At 39.9% G+C, this 20,748-nt stretch overlaps 1 protein-coding gene across 1 annotated transcript in view; it reads left to right on the forward strand.

Moving 5' to 3' along the window:
• Positions 1 to 19,712, forward strand: part of LOC125372371 — a 35,617-nt gene extending 15,905 nt beyond the window's left edge. Inside the window, exons 3-5 of the mRNA XM_048382142.1 lie at positions 3,651 to 3,875; positions 17,631 to 17,837; positions 19,549 to 19,712. Coding sequence (XP_048238099.1) covers positions 3,794 to 3,875; positions 17,631 to 17,837; positions 19,549 to 19,712 — 453 coding nt within the window. The 5' untranslated portion in view covers positions 3,651 to 3,793. The remainder of the gene's footprint in view (positions 1 to 3,650; positions 3,876 to 17,630; positions 17,838 to 19,548) is intronic.
• The last annotated feature ends 1,036 nt before the right edge of the window (positions 19,713 to 20,748 follow it).

Genomic DNA, 20,748 nt, shown 5'->3' on the forward strand with positions numbered 1-20,748 from the left:
ACTTTTATTATTCAAAATTGTATATTGTCAAAATGATGTCAGCTATGATATAATACTCCATGCATGCATTGCCTTGTGAGTGAGTGAGTGAGTTTGGTTTTACGCCGCTTTAAGCAATATGCCAGCAATATCACGGCGGGGGACACCAGAAATGGGCTTCACACATTGTACCCATGTCGGGAATCGAACCCGGGTCTTCGGCGTGACGAGCGAACGCTTTAACCACTAGGCTACCCGACCGCCCCGCATTGCCTTGTGAGTAGACATCAACAGAAATCAGTGACTGAAACATCCGTAGAAGGATGTGGCTGACGTTACTGTGGAAGTGGTATCACAACTGAAAGTCAAATGATCAAAACCGTATTCAGCCAGTGTCTGCATCAATCAGAGCTCTGCATCGGCGTCACATTGACGTCTCATGGACGTCACCAATGACTGGATTTCTTTTTGTGGAATGTTATTCCATTCTGCAAGCAAGACAGTTTCAAGTTCTGACGTCTGGTTAGACTGCAGGAAGTCACGTGTGATGCGCGCTGTGTGACTAGTGGCATTGTCATGCTGAAACGTCATGGTGGCGTTTGCGTTGATGTAAGGGACATCATGCTAAGCAGGAAGCTCGTCCTTGTAGCGCATCACATTCAGATTTCTACAAATAGGAACAAGAGCTGTGCGATGACTGTGTGCAATTCCAGCCCAAACCATTACAGATCCAGCTCCTCCAAAACGATCTCTCTCAAGAACACCAGCGTCAGCATAACGCTCATTCCTCCGTCTGTACACCCGATGTCGACCGTCACCTCTGGAGAGTGAAAAACAGGATTTGTCACTACAGAGGACTACCTGCCATTCACGTCAACGCAGACGTGTACGAGCCCACTCTCAACCTTGACGTCGATGACGTTGATGTAAGAACTTGCCCAACGTATGGCCTCCTGGCTCTCAGGCCATATTATCGTAGCCGATTGCGAACAGTTTGAGCACTGATTCTGTTGTTATGAGTTCCTTGAGTGATCTGCGCAGTGACAGTTGCTGGGAAGAAAAGGATTGCGTAAATGTAACGTCACAATATAGTGGTCTTGAGCTAGTGTTGTTACAGGTGGACGTCCATTTCTCGGACGATCATTGGTTACTCCAGTTGCATTGTTACGCTCCCTCAGACGTCGCACTGACCAACTTGTAATGCAACGTCTGCAGCACACATATCTGCGTGCAACATTCCGATGGCTCTGACATATTATTGGGGATTCTTGGCATTTGTTTTAAAGGCAAAGAATGTGTTTACAGTGTTTTCTCGTGTCTTCTAACAATTGCCGTCAATGACAACTCGTCACCCTAACATTCACGCAAAAGACATGTTTCTTGTGCGATGCACGTGCGTTTTGCATGTTTTTAGGCTTTGAACAATTGATAATGTTCAGTTAACTGTGCGGGTTTGATACCCGAACGCGCTTGTCTTATCTATCAACTAAGTTATTGCAGACAAATATAAGAAATATAGTTGAGTTAATTTAAAAATCGGAAGTTTCGTTTTCGGTCCAGTATATAATTAGTAGAATGGAGTTATTAACATTAACATTTTCAGTGGATGTAACCTCAAAAAGTGTGGTCGAGGTAGCATAAATACTTGTCCCCCGGCAGGAAACATCATTCAAAGTAGTTCTCATTCTGGCCATAGTTTAAATCGTAGTATCCTTTTTTATTATAAATGCATAAAAGGCAAAATAGTGGAGCAAATTATATGCATGGTGAGGCAGATAGTATGAATGAATCACTGAAAATAAGTGATAACTGCAGGTCCTCGTGAAAAGCTCATAAAAGCAACATGCTCTTGCCAGTCCATTCTTGGACCGAGTTTCCTGTAAAGACTTATGATCGGACCTGTACATTTATAATTATTTTACTTATGACATAGACGAATTTAGGAATATTCATTTCTTGAGTTATAGGGTGTATTGACTTCAAATGAATAAGTAGATAGGAGGGAGCGACGTAGTTAATTCACAGCCTTGGTCATAACCAGTGTTAATATGTGTATTGCAGTAATGTGTATTGCTTCTTAAGCTTGGAGATAATGTAGTGAGAAGGAGAAATAATATTAAATTTGTTCATATTTTACGTTCTTGTGTTATTCCAAATTCATATGTTTAGAATTTGGATTCGAACACGATACAATGTTTCCAAATCATGTTATCCCAATCGTCGAAATTGGTCAGACATGAATGCATCTGAAAATCTGAATCCAAGGTAAGACCACACGAAACACGTATCGTCCACCAACGTCTTGCATTGGCCAGCTTGCTCTATTGCCATCTCGTCAATTGAACATCAAACCCTCCAGCAAATAGACGTGGCATCGTACAGGCGTTCAGGTTAGAGTAGAGCCGAATACCGAATGGCGTAATCTGACGTCTAGCCAACTCTGCAAGACGACGTATCCTGGCGTGTCTTTACAAACGCAAATTTGACTGATTATTTCAATTCCATCCAGTTCATAGTGGCTTTAATCCAAACCACAGCGTGTTTACAGTGACTGCAGTCTGACAACATACCCCTATGCCCTTGTTGTCATCTTGGGCCCTAAATTTTTTCCACCATTACAACTTTGTATCACTACTGTCTGTGTTCATATTTCCACATTACAAACGCTACATTTGGAAAATCGTCTTGGACTCTGTTTGTCAATGCATTTGTCTATAGTTTGGTATTTTGTCTGTTGCCACTCAGTGTACACAAAAACAAATGTGTGGTAACTGACATAAAGTCGAGTGTTTACTGGTTATTTTCTATCATCCTAAAAACCTCTTACACTCGAATAAGTGCGTTTCAAGATAAAATGAAAGTGTTTAAATCATAAAGCCAGTGTTTGAACTTCACAATTGGTGCAGTTTTACGACAGGTGTTTGGAGACTTCAAAATGGCTGAATGTCAGAATCGTCCTTAGGTTGGACCGTACGATTGCTGCCTAATTCTTTTAAGAGAACAATTTCAACAAAGAGCATTTAGGGTTTTAATATTTCCCATATTCTCTTCCCATACTAGTAATAAGTGTTGAAGATACGTTCTACGAGTAATGTAGCCTATCTGTATCCATGGGAGTCTATTAGACGTTACGCAACCCATACTACGGAATAATAACTGTTCACAAGCGATGAGTGAGTGAGTATGTTCGGTTTTACGCTTCTTTTAGCAATATCCCAGAAATGTCATGGGGCTGTACACATTGTACGAATGTAGGGAATCGAACACGGAATTTCGGCGTGACGAGCAAAAGCTTTAGTCACTAGACTACCCCATCGCCCTTGTTCACATGTAAGTTTCCTATCATATTAAATTCTACCATAACAGCGATAAAACAATACCCAACTAAATTATATGCAAGCTAAGAGCATCAATTATGGACAACTCAAAGTATCACGTATTAAGACCAATATACAAGTAAATAGTATTTAACACAAGTATGACTTTGTTGCTATTGCATTTCATATATATTTCAATTTGACAAATATTTTCTTGAAATATTATATGAAAACGGAAATTGACATGAGTCTTTGACACAATGTTGAGGGGATTGTATCTAATCTAACAACACTTCTTAAATTCACGTGCTCGATTGAGTTTGAGTAACATATATCAACATGTCCTTCCTACAGAGAACGTGGCCTTCAACAAGACAGCCACCTCTACATCCGGAATACTTGATGGTTACAACTGGACTCCAGACAAGGCTGTGGACGGGGACAGGAACCAGCACATCTCTGATGGCTCCTGCTTCTACTCTGCCAACTACCCGAGTATGTGGAGGGTGGACCTGGGACGGCAGTACAGGATACATCATGTTACAGTCTACCACAGGACGATGGAAGCCGGATATAACTGTACGTTGCATGTTTATGCTAGATTTGAATCTGCTGACGTATTGTAATACATTAAATAGATCAGTGTCTATATTCTTAGTCAAAGTGATATCCTTATATAATTCTTTTATTCATTGACCTGACATGTTTGTATTACTTCTTGGCACTGTTTAATTAACTTAAGCTCTCAAACGTTGATGTGGTAGATCCTCTATACCAAGAAGTGACAAAACTGTGTCGAAACTCAATCTCGTACTGAAATATTTATGAACTTTATAACAAAATCTCAAATGTCCCATTTCGAGTTTCACATTAGATGTTATCTGTCACTCGTCAAGACCTAATTTTGAAACATATGCCGCAATGGGGCTCGAACTTTGGGTATGACATGACGGCGTGTGTCAGTTGACCGGGCTACATTGTGTGAATTCAACTAGTTTCTCTTGGAAACGAAGTGCATACGAAGACTGGTCAAAGGGTTCTAAGCCTAACAAACACAACCAACTATTGTGAAAGTATTTTTGATTTCAGTATAATCTTCCTGCTTTTCAATACACTTCTCGTATCGATAGTGAAGCTTTTCAATTCCAGTCAGGAAGAAGGTTTCTGAAGCCACCCTGAAAAACCCATTCACGGCAGCTTTGAGGTCATTGTTGTCGTCATAGCGCTTTCCACGAAGGTTTTCTTTTAGTTAAGGAAACAGGTGAAAATTACTTGGTGCCAGGTCTGGCGGGTATGGAGGACGAGGGAGATCTTCGAGCTCACATTGTCGCACAGCAGCCGTTGCAAGTAGAGGGGTGCGAGAGTGAGTGAGTGAGTTAAGATTTAACGTCACACCGGCAGTATTTCAGCCATATCGTCACGAGAAGTACATTAATAATACATATATTAAGACTAAATAAAAACCTGTCAACGATGGACAGTACAATATCTAGAATTGAACAGATTTGATTTAGAACTAGTTGAGAATATTTAAAAGCAGAAAGTATTAGTTTACAACACAATATAAAAATGGAATTGAGATCGTCAGTCACTGAAGAGTGATCACCATAATAGAGACCATTTGGACTTACAGTACCTTTGCTTCCTGCATGGACCCCGGTAGGATGTATATCACCCTACAGTCACTGGCTATAGTTTACCAGTTAAACCTAAGATTAAAATGACGAAAATGCTGCGTTAAAAAGTCAGGCACACATAAAAATCCTTCGAATGATTTGGGACTTACATACCCTCTTAGGTGATAAATAATTTTAGGCTACTTCAACCCCCCTCGAGGGTACAGCCACTCACAATCTAAGTTTATTAATTAGCACTACGTATACCAATTAATAAAATAATACATTAAGTACATCAAAATTCATAGACAAGTTCGATTTCTTTTAAAAAGCATAATTTTAAATGAGAATTTACATCATTAAATAGGTCCTTAACTGTTTTAACACTGAAATATTTATCCCTTGTGATGAAAAACCAATGAGGGTTCATCACAAGGGATACAAAACGGAGGATCTTTACCTTTTAATAAGAACTCACTTGTGTATCTACTGTGGCCAATACGACATCATCGCATAATGACCTCTTCAAATCTGGATTGACAGCCCAAGTAGGTGTAACCGATATTTGGTTTGATTTCATTTAATTTATTTATACCTACTTGGGTGTCCCACTTCTTTTGCATCAGATCACGGATGTCCGATCTAAAACAGGTGTATAATCACTGTATGGGATAAGAAGTGGTGTCACAGATTTGTTGAGTGCTGCTTTTGCAGCAGCATCGGAGATTGTGTTACCAATGATACCAACATGGCTTGGTAACCAACAAAAGACGATGTCATATTGGCCAGTAGCAAGATCATTAATCTTTATGTTTCGTTTGGTTGTCGATATATTTAAGTGCTGTTAAATAGCATTTGCATCTGCTGTGACAATAGAGTGAGTGAGTGAGTTAAAATGTAAAGTCACATCGGCAATATCTCGTGACTTTCAAAGGTTATATATAATGAATACATGTAAACTATAAAAAACCTGTCAACAACGGACAGTAAAATAACTAGACTTACTCACAGATTATGATTTAAAACTAGCATGGAACCATAAAAATACATCACTAGACAGAACAACACCTTATAGATCGCCAGCAACTGAAGGTAGATCACCATACTAGGGCCAATGGGGACTTACAGTACTTTAGCTTCCTGCATGAAGCCTAGCAGGATTTACATCATCCCTTATTGGATTATTGCCAAATGAAAAGAACACATATTCTGTGATTAAAACCGTGGCAGTAATAAATAAACTGTGAATGGACTTACGTACCATCTCCGGGGGACAATACATTTGCGCTTCTTCAACCCCCATCGAGGTACAGCCACTAACAATCTTAGTTATCCAATTGATTCTACCAGTATTAAAAGATCATTTCTAAGTTACAAAACACAAAACATGTATCAACATTTATTCAACAGTTCTATTTCTTTAAAAAAACTAAGTATTAAATACGAGCTAATATTGTTAAAAACATCCTTTAACGATGAAACTTTGAAATACTGATCCCTTGTGATGGAAAAATCAATACATCACAATACATTCTCTCATCACAAGAGATACAGAACGGAGGATCCTCACCTTTCAATATATATTCATTTGTATATCTGATATGGCCAATACGACATCGTCGTATCATGACCTCTTCAAATCTGGACTGACAACCCAAGTAGGTGTAGCCAACAGCTGGTTTTATCTCATGTCATTTATTTATACCTACTTGGGTGTCCCACTTCTTTTGCATCAGATCTCGGATGTAACATCTAATTACAGGTTTGATATCGGTGTATGGGATAAGAAGTGGTGTCACAGATTTGTTAAGTGCTACTTTTGCAGCAGCATCGGCCATTGTGTTCCCAGTGATTCCAACATGGCTGGCTAACCAACAGAAAACGATGTCGTATTTGCCAGTAGCAAGATCTTTAAACAATCCAATAATTTCTATTAAAAATGGGGTTGTGGAAGACGTGTTTTTGATAGCCTGAAGGCAAGAAAGAGAGTCTGAAAAAATGATGAACTCTTTATGTTTAGATTGGTTGTCGATATATTTTAGTGCTGTTAAAATAGCATTTGCTTCTGCTGTGAAAATAGAACAGTTATCTGGTAACCGGGATGAGATATTCCTGGATCCAATGATGGTTGCGCTGGCAACAGCATCCTTGGATCCATCTGTAAATATAGATCTGTAAGTGTCATACATGCTTCGTAATTCATTATATTGCTGTTGATAAATTAGTTGATTTGTGTCGGATTTCTTGAATTTAGTTAATGTTAGGTCCACCTCTGGCTTCACTAACTGCTATGGTAGAGAAGTGAAAAGCCGAGTGGGGGCTATGTTTTCAAGATTGATTTGAGCAGCAGAAACATCTGATTGTATTCTTATTCCAAGTGGCGGAATAAGAGATGTCCTTTTATTATAGAGATTTTTGTAAAGAGGATTAAAAACACAGTCATATGCTGGTTTGGATTAAGTAGAACGTAATTTAGAGACATACTGCAAAGATAATTTGATGCGACGTTGTTGAAGGGATGCCTCATCGGCCTCCACATATAAATTGTGAATAGGTGAAGTTCGGAAGGCTCCAAGACAAAGCCTCAGGCCTTGGTGATGAATGGTATCTAATAATTTTAAATTGCTTCTACAAGCCCCACCATAGATGACGGAGGCGTAATCAAGTCTAGAACGGATAAGAACTCTGTATAGTTGGAGGAGGGTTTTCTGATCCCCTCCCCACTTAGAATAAGAGACAACTTTTAACAAATCTAGGGCCTTCAGACATTTATTCTTTAAGTATTTAATGTTGGGCAGAAAGGTCAAATGATGATCAAATATTATGCCTACAAATTTGGCTTCTTGTACAACTTTAATAGGAGTTTTATCTAATATTAGTTCTCGGTCTTTGTGAGAAAAAAAAACGAATGCAGTTTGTTTTAGATTTTAAGAACTTGAATACATTTATGAATTTTATTTAAAGAAAACTGCAGTTGCCTTTCAATAGTATCCATGCTTTTGCCACGACAAGAAATGTTAAAATCATCCACAAACAGCGATCCATCAATATAATCATTTAAAACTTTAGATAAATTGTTTATCTTAATACTTAACAAAGTGACAGAAAAGATTATGCTTTGTGGGACACCCTGATACTGATTATAATGATCAGACAGGGTAAAACCCATGCGGACTTGAAATTGCCTGTCAGTTAAAAACTCGGATATGAATTGAGGCAAACGGCCCCGCAATCCAAAATCATGTAAATCGTTTAAAATACCTTGTTTCAATGTAGTGTCATATGCTTTTTCGAGATCGAAAAAGATAGACACTGCATGCTTTTTATTTATTATCGCATTTTTAACAAATGATTCTAAGTGAACCAAATGATCTATCGTACCTCTGTTTTTCCAGAAGCCACATTGTATGTTAGTAATGAGATTGCTAAGTACCAAACTAGTCGATTATTTATCATGAGTTCCATCCATTCCAGCCACATTGTATGTTAGTAATGAGATTGTTGGTCTCTAAGTACCAAACTAGTCGATTATTTATCATGGGTTCCATGGTTCTGCAAACGCAGACGTCCAAATTTGATCACAAATAGTCAATTACGTTCCTAAAGATGATTCTGGTAAGTGTTTCAGGAGTTGATAATGAATGTTATCAGCTCCTGTAGCAGCTTCTTCAAGGGCTGTATGGAATTCAATAATAGAGAAAAGTTCATTATAATCTTCCCCGTTATCTGATTTTAAACTAATAGTTTTCTTTTCTTGCTGTTTTTGATAGTTTTTTAATTTAGGGTCATAGTTAGTTGAGGAAGAATGTTAGGCCAAAGTTTCAATGAGTTTGTTTGCAATATCAGATTTTTCAGTTTGTAGTACATCCCCATTTTGGAGATGGCGGATGCTGGATTTGATTTAATTTTCTGAACCTTTTTCCAAACTTTAGACATAGGCGTACGTGAATTGATTTTTGAGACATCAGTTTGCCATGACTGGCGCTTATTTTGCTTAAAATTACGTCATACTTTAGCATTTAACATTTTAAATTTATTCAAATTATGTACCATATGATGACAACGGACATAGTTTTCAGCCTTTTCCCATGCCTTTCTTGCCTACTTGCAGTCATTGTAAAACCATGGTTTACGGGTGTTTGGATTTGCAGCCGACTTCGGAATACATTAATCAGCAATTTTGTGAAGTTCATAAGAGAAGATTTGGACAGGATCAGGAGCGTTGATAAACAAATCAGGAGTTAATTTGTTGGAGGACAGTAATTCAAACAAAGGCCAGTTTGCTTTCGTAAAGTTCCATGGTGATGATGGCTAAACACCAGAAGGGGTAACCGTTTTCAGAATGGTTGGAAAGTGGTCACTTCCACAGAGGTCATTGTGGACTGACCACTCAAATATATAATTAACAGATCAGAGTCTGTAACGGACAAATCAAGGGAAGAGTATGTACTTGTACCGGGATGTATGTTTGGGAGTTATCATTAAAAAGACATAAAGCATTGATGGAAATAAAATCTTCCAGATTCTTCCCCTTAGTGCTGGTATAATCACTACCCCATAGTGGATTAGGTCCATTCAAATCACCCATTATGATATAGGGCTAAGGGTGCTGGTCATATAGTGCTTGAAGAACATTTTGCTGAACAGATGAAGATGCAGGAGTATAAAGAGAACACAAAGTAAAAACAATGTGTAATGTCATGCGGACAGCAACAGCCTGGAGTGAGTGAGTGAGTGAGTAGGTTGAGTTTAACGCCGCTTTTAACATTATTCCAGTTTTATCACAGCGTGTCAGCTTAATATGGGAGAAAAGCCCGAAGTGATGCAGGTCTCAGATGTTTACCACGTTTGGTGAAACCCATGAGGACAGGTATGGTGGCAACAGCCAGGGGAGTAGTGAGAGGTACAGGACTGCAGATGATACCTTGCCTCACTTACACTGAAGAACCTCCCGTGGCCTTAATACCTAGAGGTGAAAAGAAGTGATAGGAATTATACTGCCTGATGTCGAGTGGTCGGTATTCTTCAAGTAGGTTTCTTGAAGACATAAAGCTGATGGTTTAAAATCTTGCATTAAGAGTTGGAGATCATTATGATTATGTATGTCAGAGTCCTCTGCTATTCCATTGAATGAGTTGACCTGAGCAGCTCATGGCTGCTCCACTGGGGATCTTGAGCGGGAGGGACGTCCAGTCCCATGGACTGGCTGTTCGGGAGTGACGTCCATCTCCAGAGGCTCAAACGGATTATGAACCTCAACAGAAGTTGTAACAGGAGAAGGTACCTCCATGTGTTGGAGTGTTCTGGCTTTTCTCCTCATTTGCTTGTTAGCTGATTTCGATAAATTGGCTTCGCCTTGAAATGTTTCTTTTTCGTTTAAAGGGTCTGGTTCTGGCTCTGAGTGGTGAATTTGATCAGAAGGTGGTGATTGAATGTTTTCAGTTTGGGTGGCAGATGTTGATATCGTTGGATAGCTTTGAGATGCCTCAATGGTGTCATCAATGGTAATTTGGTCATCCTTCAACCAAGAGGTAGAAGTCTAGCATTGTATGGAGACTGTAGTTACTTTGGTACATGGAACTGGAGAAAAGTGAGTGAGTGAGTTGGGTTTAACGCCGCTTTTAACAGTTTTCCAGTTATATCACGGCATGTCAGCTTAATGTGGGAGGAAAGCCCGAAGTGATGCAGGTCTCAGACGGTTACCACTTTGGTGAAACCCACGAGCACGGGTATGGTGCTGACAAACCTAGAAATATAATCGGGGCGAACCGGTATTCGAACCCACAATCATAGGTTTCTGGCGTGCCCAAGGGACGCAATTCTGCACAGCGAATCGCGGCGCCTTAGACGACTGCGCCATCCGTGCCCCCGAACTGGCGAAGAAGAGATGGCAGCTGAATAGCTTTTAGAAGAAGGTGTTTGTTGAGGAATTACTAACTTTTTAGCTTCAGTGCATGAAATGTTATTAGTATGCTTGAGTTTCAATATTTTGGTTCCAAGACCAAAAGCAGGACATGCTTTTGATGAGGACAAGTGCTCCCCGTTGCAGTTGGCACACCAGATCTCTTTTGTGCAGTCTGAACTCTCATGAGTTTCACTGCAACAGAAGCACCTTGCCTTGTAAGTGCAAGTTTTGGCACCATGACCAAATTTTTTACACTTGTAACATCGGAGTGGATTTGGAACACTGACCTCAACTCCGATGTTAAAGTGACCTGCTTTTGTGGACTTTGGAAGGGTTGTGAGAGCCAAAGTGAAAAGGTAGGTTTGGGTATTGATAAATACATCTTCTGTTTTTCTTGTAAACTGCTTAACTGCGGTGACACCTTAAGATTTTAATTCAGTTGCAGTCTATTCTTCTGTCATGTCTGACAGACAGCGAGCTCGATCTCTAACGATGCTCCTACTAGAGTTCAGTGTCTTGTTCACTGAGACAGCAATCTGTGTATTGACAAACTGCTGGAGGCCCAACATGTACAGATTGACGGATTGCTGTCTCCGTGCACATTCCACAAGGATTGATCTGTCTTAACCTCACCACAGGCACTTTGGATACCCTTGGAGATCGCAAATGGGTTGAGTTTTAAAGGACTATTTCTATAGTTGAAATGACTAAGAATCTTGGCCAAGATTCTTTCATTATTGGAGATAATTCCTCATCAGATGACGAAGAAAGGTGCCTTCTTTTATTAGCTTTCGATGAACCAGTGGGTGTGTTGTTAGCCATGATATGAGAATAATATTCAGCACTCCTGCTCCCCACCTACCATCGAGTGTCAAAAAGGACGATGTTGCAGTGGAAGCCAGTCTGCAGCTTCAGGGTTGCAGGAATGTTATACTCCAGAAATAAAAAACGTGAATAGCTGATGTTAATAACAGAGAAATGTCAGGCTGGTTCGGCCAATGGCATTTTCCTATAAAAACACAGAATTCAGCGGTCCGTACATCCAGATTGGCCCACTGCCTTTTTACATGAAATGAAATGAAATTTACATTGTCAAGGTTTTTATATATCCTGATCAGAAATAGTTTGATATATCTCGAAATTATTCCATTCAATTATTTCATGCACAGGGCATGGCGTGACCAGCTGACTGATAGAATCGGGCCAATTCTACCACCCATTTAGGTGAAGTAAGGGTCGAAGGGGTGTGTTTGGCAAAAGGAACACCTGTTCCTGGCTCCAGTGCCCTCAACCACCAGAATCCCGTCCTCCACCGACACAGGGGCGCAACCCATGGCAAACGGGTTGCCCAATTTGTCGCCTTTTACGACCAGCAAAGGGGTGCTGAGGACACATTCTTGTTTATCGTCCCCGGGTCCCCACGGGGAGAGGGGAGTGAGAAGAGGCATTGAAATAATAACACTCCAGGAGTCAGCATTCCTCGCAGATTTTCTTTGATAGAATCTCTAAGTTGATGAAGCAAATCAGCATTGAAGGCACTGGTAATTGACCTTTGGTTTTCGAAGTAAAAAACAGGGACCACACCCTTTGCATCCCAGAATACAGTGGCTATAACTTTCTTCACTGATCTTGAAGACTTGAATTTCTTTGGTGCCGGAGACGTCAAGTGGTGCCATTCCATGGATTGACGTTTTGACTCGGGAACGTAGTGGTAGAGCCATGTTTCATCCCCCGTTACTAATCTTTGAAGTTGACGAAATCCTCGTCAATTAGCTCTATATTTTCTCTTGCAACGTCAGTTATTTTTTCCTTAAGATCGAAATTAAGAAACTTTGGCACCCAACGATCAGATATTCATCTGTCAATGTTCATGAATAATAGTTTCAATGGATCCATGGCAACACTGGTAATACGTCTATCTGACAGTAAATCTTTTTTCTCTTTGATTAAATCTTCATTGATGGAAGTAAAGGGACGTCCAGACCTCAGGTGGTCAACAAGACTTGTTCTCCCACCCTTAAACAAAGCTGTCCACACTTGTGACATGCGGTCATGAATTATTTAGGGAGTACTTTTCTCTAAAGTAAAAACCTTGATGACTGCTCGGTACTCGTTCTTTTCAATGTCTGTGTCAAGTTGGACCACTCTCACCTTCAGCTCGGGAGAATATGATAGGTCGACGATGCCAGGAGAAAATATATCACGAATATAATATTGCATAGATACTAGGGAAAGACAATGTTATTTATTGGTAACTGATGAATAACAAATAGTTATTATCTAATGGTGTGTTAGTAATAGTATCTGTGCTGTTCCTGAGCAGCTACTTGAAACGTTATTATACAGAGAACTGACGCCATACGACTACAGCTGTAAATAAATATATCACATGTAAAATAAGTACAGCGGTTATGCCAGATTCAGTACGTGTGTACAGGGAACAACATCCCATACACACAGTACTTAGTCAAGGAAATCCGACGAACTCCACGTCCGCGTTAAAATCAATGTAAAAAGTGGGGTCACACATTTCATTACTCTCATGATGTTTATGAAATTTGAAAGAGGCGTCTCCGCTTGACAGTTTATTGCCTTGCTGATGCGTAATCCCGAGTTCCCCTTATTGCGAACACCTGGAGTCATCACTGATTTTCATATAACTTGCACCGCAACTTTTACGCTCAGTGGAATGTATTTCGGCGGATAATGGAGACTTGGCATTGACCTTTTACACTAACCTGGCCACTGTCAGTTGTGTTTATGGCTCATCTTGATTATTCATGTTTTTATGTTATAATAAGACTGAATACATAATGAGGATAGGCTACACTTCTGATTTTTTATGGTATTAACTTGAAGAACAGAATGATAAATGTATCCAATCACTTCGTAAATGAATACGTCAACTGATTGTTTCTCCACATACAAATTGCGATATTTCCCCGTTTAGAAATCAAACTGTCAATTTCGAAAGGCTCTTTCACTACCAATATCTGAAAAGAGCCATAAGTAGTAAAAGGAGGTGTGCTTTGTGTTACAAATGGGAATAATACCTGTTTTGGTGATAATTTGTCTAAGTCAGTGACCTTCACATCGATAAGTGAAGCCAACTCTAGGTATAGTATGAAAACATACTAATACCGGCATATATCATAATACTTACATCTCTTTGATAATTATTTCTCCACATTACAAACAGTCTTTATCATCAAACTTGATGACTTATACACCGTTGTGAAATAGATAACAAGGGTAAGGGCAGACGTGTTCCACTCAAAACTGAAACACTTGTCAAACTCTTCAAGAACCACTTATTGCTTTTGATCGAGTATATGAGAGAACAGCAAAGGCTTTAGGAATGAATTATGCTACTATGTATAATATTGTCAACATGCAGAACACTGCCGTAAATCTATGTTAAGCTATGAGATTGATTGATCTTTGAAAGGTTTATAGGTGTTCTGACAACGAAGGCCATTTACACCTTGCTCATAATTAAGGTTTGCTAAATTCCTAGAATGTTTATGAAGTAGAGAAACTGCCACATGCTTTAATATAAGCATTAATTATACATTCTAAACTTATATTCAGGGAACAAAGCAATCCAGTCAACGAGAGGTCAATATTGATAACTTTAAGAGCCTCCATCACTACCTTACGTTGATCTACATATTTTGACAATGCATCACATAATGAACCACATTGTCAACCTTATTAGAAACTGTACAAATAGCAGAAACGTCTTTATTAAGAAATTGTGATATGAGTCATGACCACAATGCCCGAGACGAAGTCCACTTAAGAGAACCTTTTCTCCTTGATTATTTAGAGATATATGTTATTTATTATTAAAAGACTCGGTGCCATAAAGATGGCGTGCTTTTATAAATGATGGCCACCTCTGTTACCATTTTGTTAAGCATGGATATTACTAACGGTGTCTAATTCTGCAGGAGAAGGCGATATTAAGTCATCCTTCTCTGACTCATCAAAGTCTTATGCAACTCATGCCAATTTATTAGCTTTCTCATGTCCATGCAGTCCAACATGAGCAAGTATCAATAAAAGTCAGCATCCAAAATACCATTACTTAATTCATTAAAAAGGACGAGCATAGTGTTGATTAAATCCTGCGGAATGAAGGAGGTAAGCTCTATATAATATCTATATATAACTTCAAATCAGACCCACAGAAGACAAGGGCTGAGATCACACTTCCTTGAATATGTACATATCAGACAGAGTAGTTCCATTGTGAACATGAATACTTCTATCCCTCCTTACTTATACAGTTTTATTACCGAACCTTCCCTCCACAACAAGTCCATGGAAACAACCATTATATATTCACTGCTACCTTAAGCCTTTTTAATTTCAGTTTCAAGTCCAAATAAATGATCAGCACAAGGTCGACTTTTATGGAAGCCTAACTGAACTTTTGGAAAGAGATTGTTTTTTCACAGGAAATAAATCAAACGATTATTATAACAGGCGTGATCGGTTAACGCAGACCAGTCAGCTTCAGGGAAATGCCACTTCTGAGCTGCTTCCTTTAGTTCAGCTATTGCGAAAAGTTCAAGGTTGGTAAACACAAGATAAATCCAGGGCCGAAATGAAACAAGTCATATCATGTCATAGAACCAACATTAAGAAGGAAAAGATTATTTTCATCAAAATGGGTCTTAAAAGCTTTACATCCTAGGATCCAACCTAACAGCTCCCCACAATGGACATTAACTATTACAATCAGAGAAACATAGTCATCATGGGAAGTACGATCATTTTTGAAGACATCAAAAATCGAGACTGATCTTTTAACCTTTAAATGAATATTAACCACATTCGCTTCTAATTCAGATTGTGGCAAATGGCAAGGATTCCATTAACTCTTTAAACTTCAGCTTCAGGTATATTGATGATTTTATATCGTTCCGTAGCCATCAAATAGCCAATTCCCTTCCACTGACTTACCAATATGAACTAGGAATGAAGGAGACCAGGTTAGAAAGCCTCAACATTTTAATATTTAGATCTTTGCATAAAGATTTTGTAAAAAGACACTCTCTCCAAGACTGTATGGGAAGAGGAATGACTTCAAATTTCAAATAGTCAACTTTACCTTATGGCGAACAATAGTCTTGCAGCTCCAGTCCTTGGTGTCTACATTTCACAAGTTTTGATGTACAATCAAACATGATCTACTTACCAAGATTTCAAAGAGCGTCATACGACTCCTGCTCAGAAGTTGTTTGATCAAGGTTACAACATTCAAGGGCTCAGTGAAGCTTTCCAAAGGTAGAGGCCATTTCCAACTTTGACGAATCAGTGACAACAAGATGCCCGATGCAATTCCCTATTTTGACTGGTGCCATATGTTCCTGTGTTTTCTTCAGGTGAACAACTGACATGCCTTCGTATGTGTGTGTGACGGTTGCCACCGGTTGGGCAGGTTGCGATCACCTTTTTGCGAACATTTGGTATCATCACTATTTAATAGTGATTCACAAACAGATGCTCATGATACAGACGATTCCAACAATCGACTCTGCTCACGGCAGAGATTTCTTATGACTATGGAAAGAGTTTTGTTGCTTTATTGTCAAGCAACTAAATGCTGTCCTTCCTCCTGCGTGGTCAGATATTGCTTTTGGTTTTGATGAACCAGTTCAGTTCAAGTCAACCAATGTTATCATTAGGACCGGAATTGATGATGATGACGATAGTTCTTTGGCGAGAGTATTGACTAAGGTTAGTACTAAAATGATCAGTGTTAACCGGATGTCCAGGGGTGTGTGTGTGTGTGTGTGTTTTAGGGAGGGGGGGGGGGGGGGGGGTGGGGGGGGGGTATTGCCTGACGCCGCATAGCATTCAAGTGACGTCAGCCTGTAAACAAACGATAGTAACATTACTAATATTAGTGAAAGTGTGGCTCCTAATATGACATCAAGAAAAGCTGTATTGCAAAACTGGATGTATAAGCAAGGTATCGTGTATCCAACCAAGGTTCCAAGCCAGTTTTGTATGAAAAGATCACATTTTACAACACGCAGGCTGTTTATCAGACAGACAAGATGGCGGCTGATCAATGCAACATACTTCAGTTCAACATTGCCAACTCAATCCAAAAGAACTGATCCGGACAAATTGTTAAAAACATTATGGCAGAAACAACACTTCACTTAAATGTCCGAAGTTAAATTGTTTGTACAAGCTTCATTTGGTCGAATAGACCATAATGTATGGCAAAATGCTAAAAGACGCGTAATTGAAATTGATCAACAGTATCGCCAATCAGAGAGTTTAAACTACAGCAACAACGATCAAGTAATTGTAAATCTTTCAGACAGTGCACACACTGATTCAGAAAATGCTTCATAATGTGTGACAGGAAGTCTGGAGAGAATTTTGTTATTGTGCTTACAACTTGCACGTGCTGCGAGTGTCGTCAAATCTCCGGTTCGTTTCGGTATTGTTCCTCATTGCTTGAACTTTGTCAAAAAAGACCAACTTTATAATTGTGGTCCTGTATATATTCATTTGGGTAAATATTAAGACTCTATTTTGATAACCTTATCTAAGGTATATTTGTTTTAACTTGATACCTATTTTTGTTGTACATGATTTATATGCTATCTTTGTGTTATCTCGAAGAAGCCAATTTATAACGTTTCAAGTAATTTTTAGTGGTAATTGAAAATCCGTGCCTCACAAGCTGCGGAACAGATTAAATATATTCTCTACATTTGTTATGTGCGTCATTACCATCTCTCCTGTATATAAAGTGTGAGTGAATCGTGAAGATTTAACTTTCAGTTTTACACAGGATCGCTAACTGCACCATACACCTGAGTAATGACACCTCCTCTTACGGGACACTGTGCTACACCTTCCCTGCCACTGTCACTGACTCAGTGATCGACCTGGTGTGTGACGGCAGGGGCAGATACCTCACCATCAGGAACCCGGGGACAGCGGCTAACGGGGATGACACGCTCAACATCTGTGAAGTGGAAATATACGGTATGTTGAATAAAGGGAAAATCCAATCTGGACAAATAAACATTGATTTTGATATAACATCACATATTATCTGATGTTAAGCCTTTCAGACCAACTGCATTTGGACGGCCAAGGCGATGTGTTGGTACTATCATATTTTACATAATCTACCAACTGATAACGTGCCATCTTATTTGACGAATTATATCTACATATACTATATTTGCTTATCGTGACGAAATAGGACTTATTTGAATATTTGCTAAAACTTGGCTTACACCCTACCCACTCATCACCCGTATGTTAAATGCCCGTGATGCATGGTGTTTCATTCAATTCGTGCAAAAGTTAAACATGGTATATGCACTATATGTGACCTTTACTGTGGAAAAGGCTGGATATTATTTGGAAGATGTCTAGCTCAAACGAAGATTTAGATAAAGTATTTAATGGAATTATCCAAAGAATCATTGGAGTTTATTTTAAGTTGAATATTGAACATCATTGTATATTTCTATTTAGATTATGACGCCTTTCGTAACTCAATAAACCTTAATTACTTTGAGGACTTATTTTCCAAACAGAAATTTCCATATAAATATATTTATTGTTTAGTTAGAAGAAATATGATGTAAAATATGATCATCTTACTGTTGATTCGGTTTTGCAAATCCACATAGAGGACCGATGTGTTAAGTTGCCGCTGTAAACATATGAATGAAATGCCACTAAAATTTAGTCTTATTACAATGAGTTCAGCAAATGCGCTTTCATGCTGCTGGATTTTCTGAGCGATCACTTTATTGTCTGATTTGTTTACATGCCACCGGACCCGCGAAGATCCGGGGTAGAAAAGGCCTTTAGTAACCCATGCTTGCCATAAAAGGCAACTATGTTTGTCGTAAAAGGCGTAAAAAACCACGGGATCGGGTGGTCAGGCTCGCTGACTTGGTTGATGCATGTCATCGATTCCAAATGAGTGGATTGATCCTCATGATATCAATCACTGGATTATCTGGTCCAGACTCAGTTATTTACAGACCGCCGTCATATATCTGGAATATTGCTGAATGCGGCGTTAAACAACAAACAAACAAACAAACAAACAAACAAACAACGTGCCGCCGTCCTAGGCAAAACACAAAAACTTGATCCGTTCAAATAAATTTCACTGATATTTTTGTCTTTTCTGCCCACTGCAAATTGTTTCTGCGGATAATCAAGATTGGTTATTACTATTATTGGTTATTGTTTGGCGTTCATATTTAACATTACTAATGTTCAAAGCAGTATAGTGACTGGAGAAGTCTTGATGTGATTAAGGCAGTTGATGAGGGATTTTACCTTTTTACTGAATCGCACATACAATTAGAATAGGTTAACTTAAAGACGATACGTCTTGTAATATTGTTACTCAAAATGTCTCAATTAAGATTCTGGGGTAGAATAGGTCTTCAGCAACCCATACTTGCCGTAAAAGGCGACTAAAGGGATCGGGTGGTCAGGCTCGCTGACTTGGTTGATACATGTCATCGATCCCAATTGCGTGGATCAATGTTCATGCTGTCAATCACTGGATTGTCTGGTCCAGACTCGATAATTTACAGACCGCCGTCATATAGCTGGAATATTGCTGAGTGCGGCGTTAAACAACAAACAGACAAACAAAACATTTGAATTAACGAGGTACGACTTGAATATGACATGTGATTCCCCCACCTTGCATGTGCAGTATGCAGCCATGGGACATATGGCAATTTCTGCAACAACTTCTGCCACTGTCTGAACATCTCCTGTGACCCAGTCAACGGCATGTGTCCTGGAGACTGTAGACCAGGGTGGAAGGGAGACAGATGTGATACAGGTGAGGAGGTCTTACTGACAGGTGTAGTGTGACCCAGTCAACAGCATGTGTCCTGGAGACTGTAGGCCAGGGTGGCAGGGACAGAGGTGTGATACAGGTGAGGAGGTCTTGCTGTCAGGTGTAGTGTGACCCAGTAAGTGGTGTGTGTCCTGGAGAATGTAGACCAGGGTGTCAGGGAGACAGATGTGATACAGGTGAGGAGGTCTTACTGACAGGTGTAGTGTGACTCAGTCAACGGCATGTGTCCTGGAGACTGTAGGCCAGGGTGGCAGGGACAGAGGTGTGATACAGGTGAGGAGGTCTTACTGTCAGATGTAGTGTTGTCCAGTCAGTGGTGTGTGGCCTGGAGACTGTAGACCAGGGTGGCAGGGACAGAGGTGTGATACAGGTGAGGAGATCTTACTGTCAGGTGTAGTGTTCTCCAGTCAGTGGTGTGTGGCCTGGAGACTGTAGACCAGGGTGGCAGGGAGACAGGTGTGATACAGGTAAGGAGATCTTACTGTCAGATGTAGTGTTCTCCAGTCAGTGGTGTGTGGCCTGGAGACTGTAGACCAGGGTGGCAGGGAGACAGGTGTATACAGGTAAGGAGATCTTACTGTCAGATGTAGTGTTCTCCAGTCAGTGGTGTGTGGCCTGGAGACTGTAGACCAGGGTGGAAGGGAGACAGGTGCATACAGGTAAGGAGATCTTACTGTCAGATGTAGTGTTCTCCAGTCAGTGGTGTGTGGCCTGGAGACTGAAGACCAGGGTGGCAGGGAGACAGGTGTATACAGGTAAGGAGATCTTACTGTCAGATGTAGTGTTCTCCAGTCAGTGGTGTGTGGCCTGGAGACTGTAGACCAGGGTGGCAGGGAGACAGGTGTATACAGGTAAGGAGATCTTACTGTCAGATGTAGTGTTCTCCAGTCAGTGGTGTGTGGCCTGGAGACTGTAGACCAGGGTGGAAGGTACAGAGGTGTGATACAGGGGAGGAGGTCTTTTAGAATTTTATGCAAAAAATACCAAATACACACCATTGGGAAATGTTTAGGGGTAGACTGAGTGCGCAAACTGTTCGAAACCGTCTGA

Source organism: Haliotis rufescens, unplaced genomic scaffold (assembly GCF_023055435.1).
Source record: "Haliotis rufescens isolate VD_foot unplaced genomic scaffold, xgHalRufe1.0.p SCAF_4, whole genome shotgun sequence".
NCBI lineage: Eukaryota > Metazoa > Mollusca > Gastropoda > Lepetellida > Haliotidae > Haliotis > Haliotis rufescens.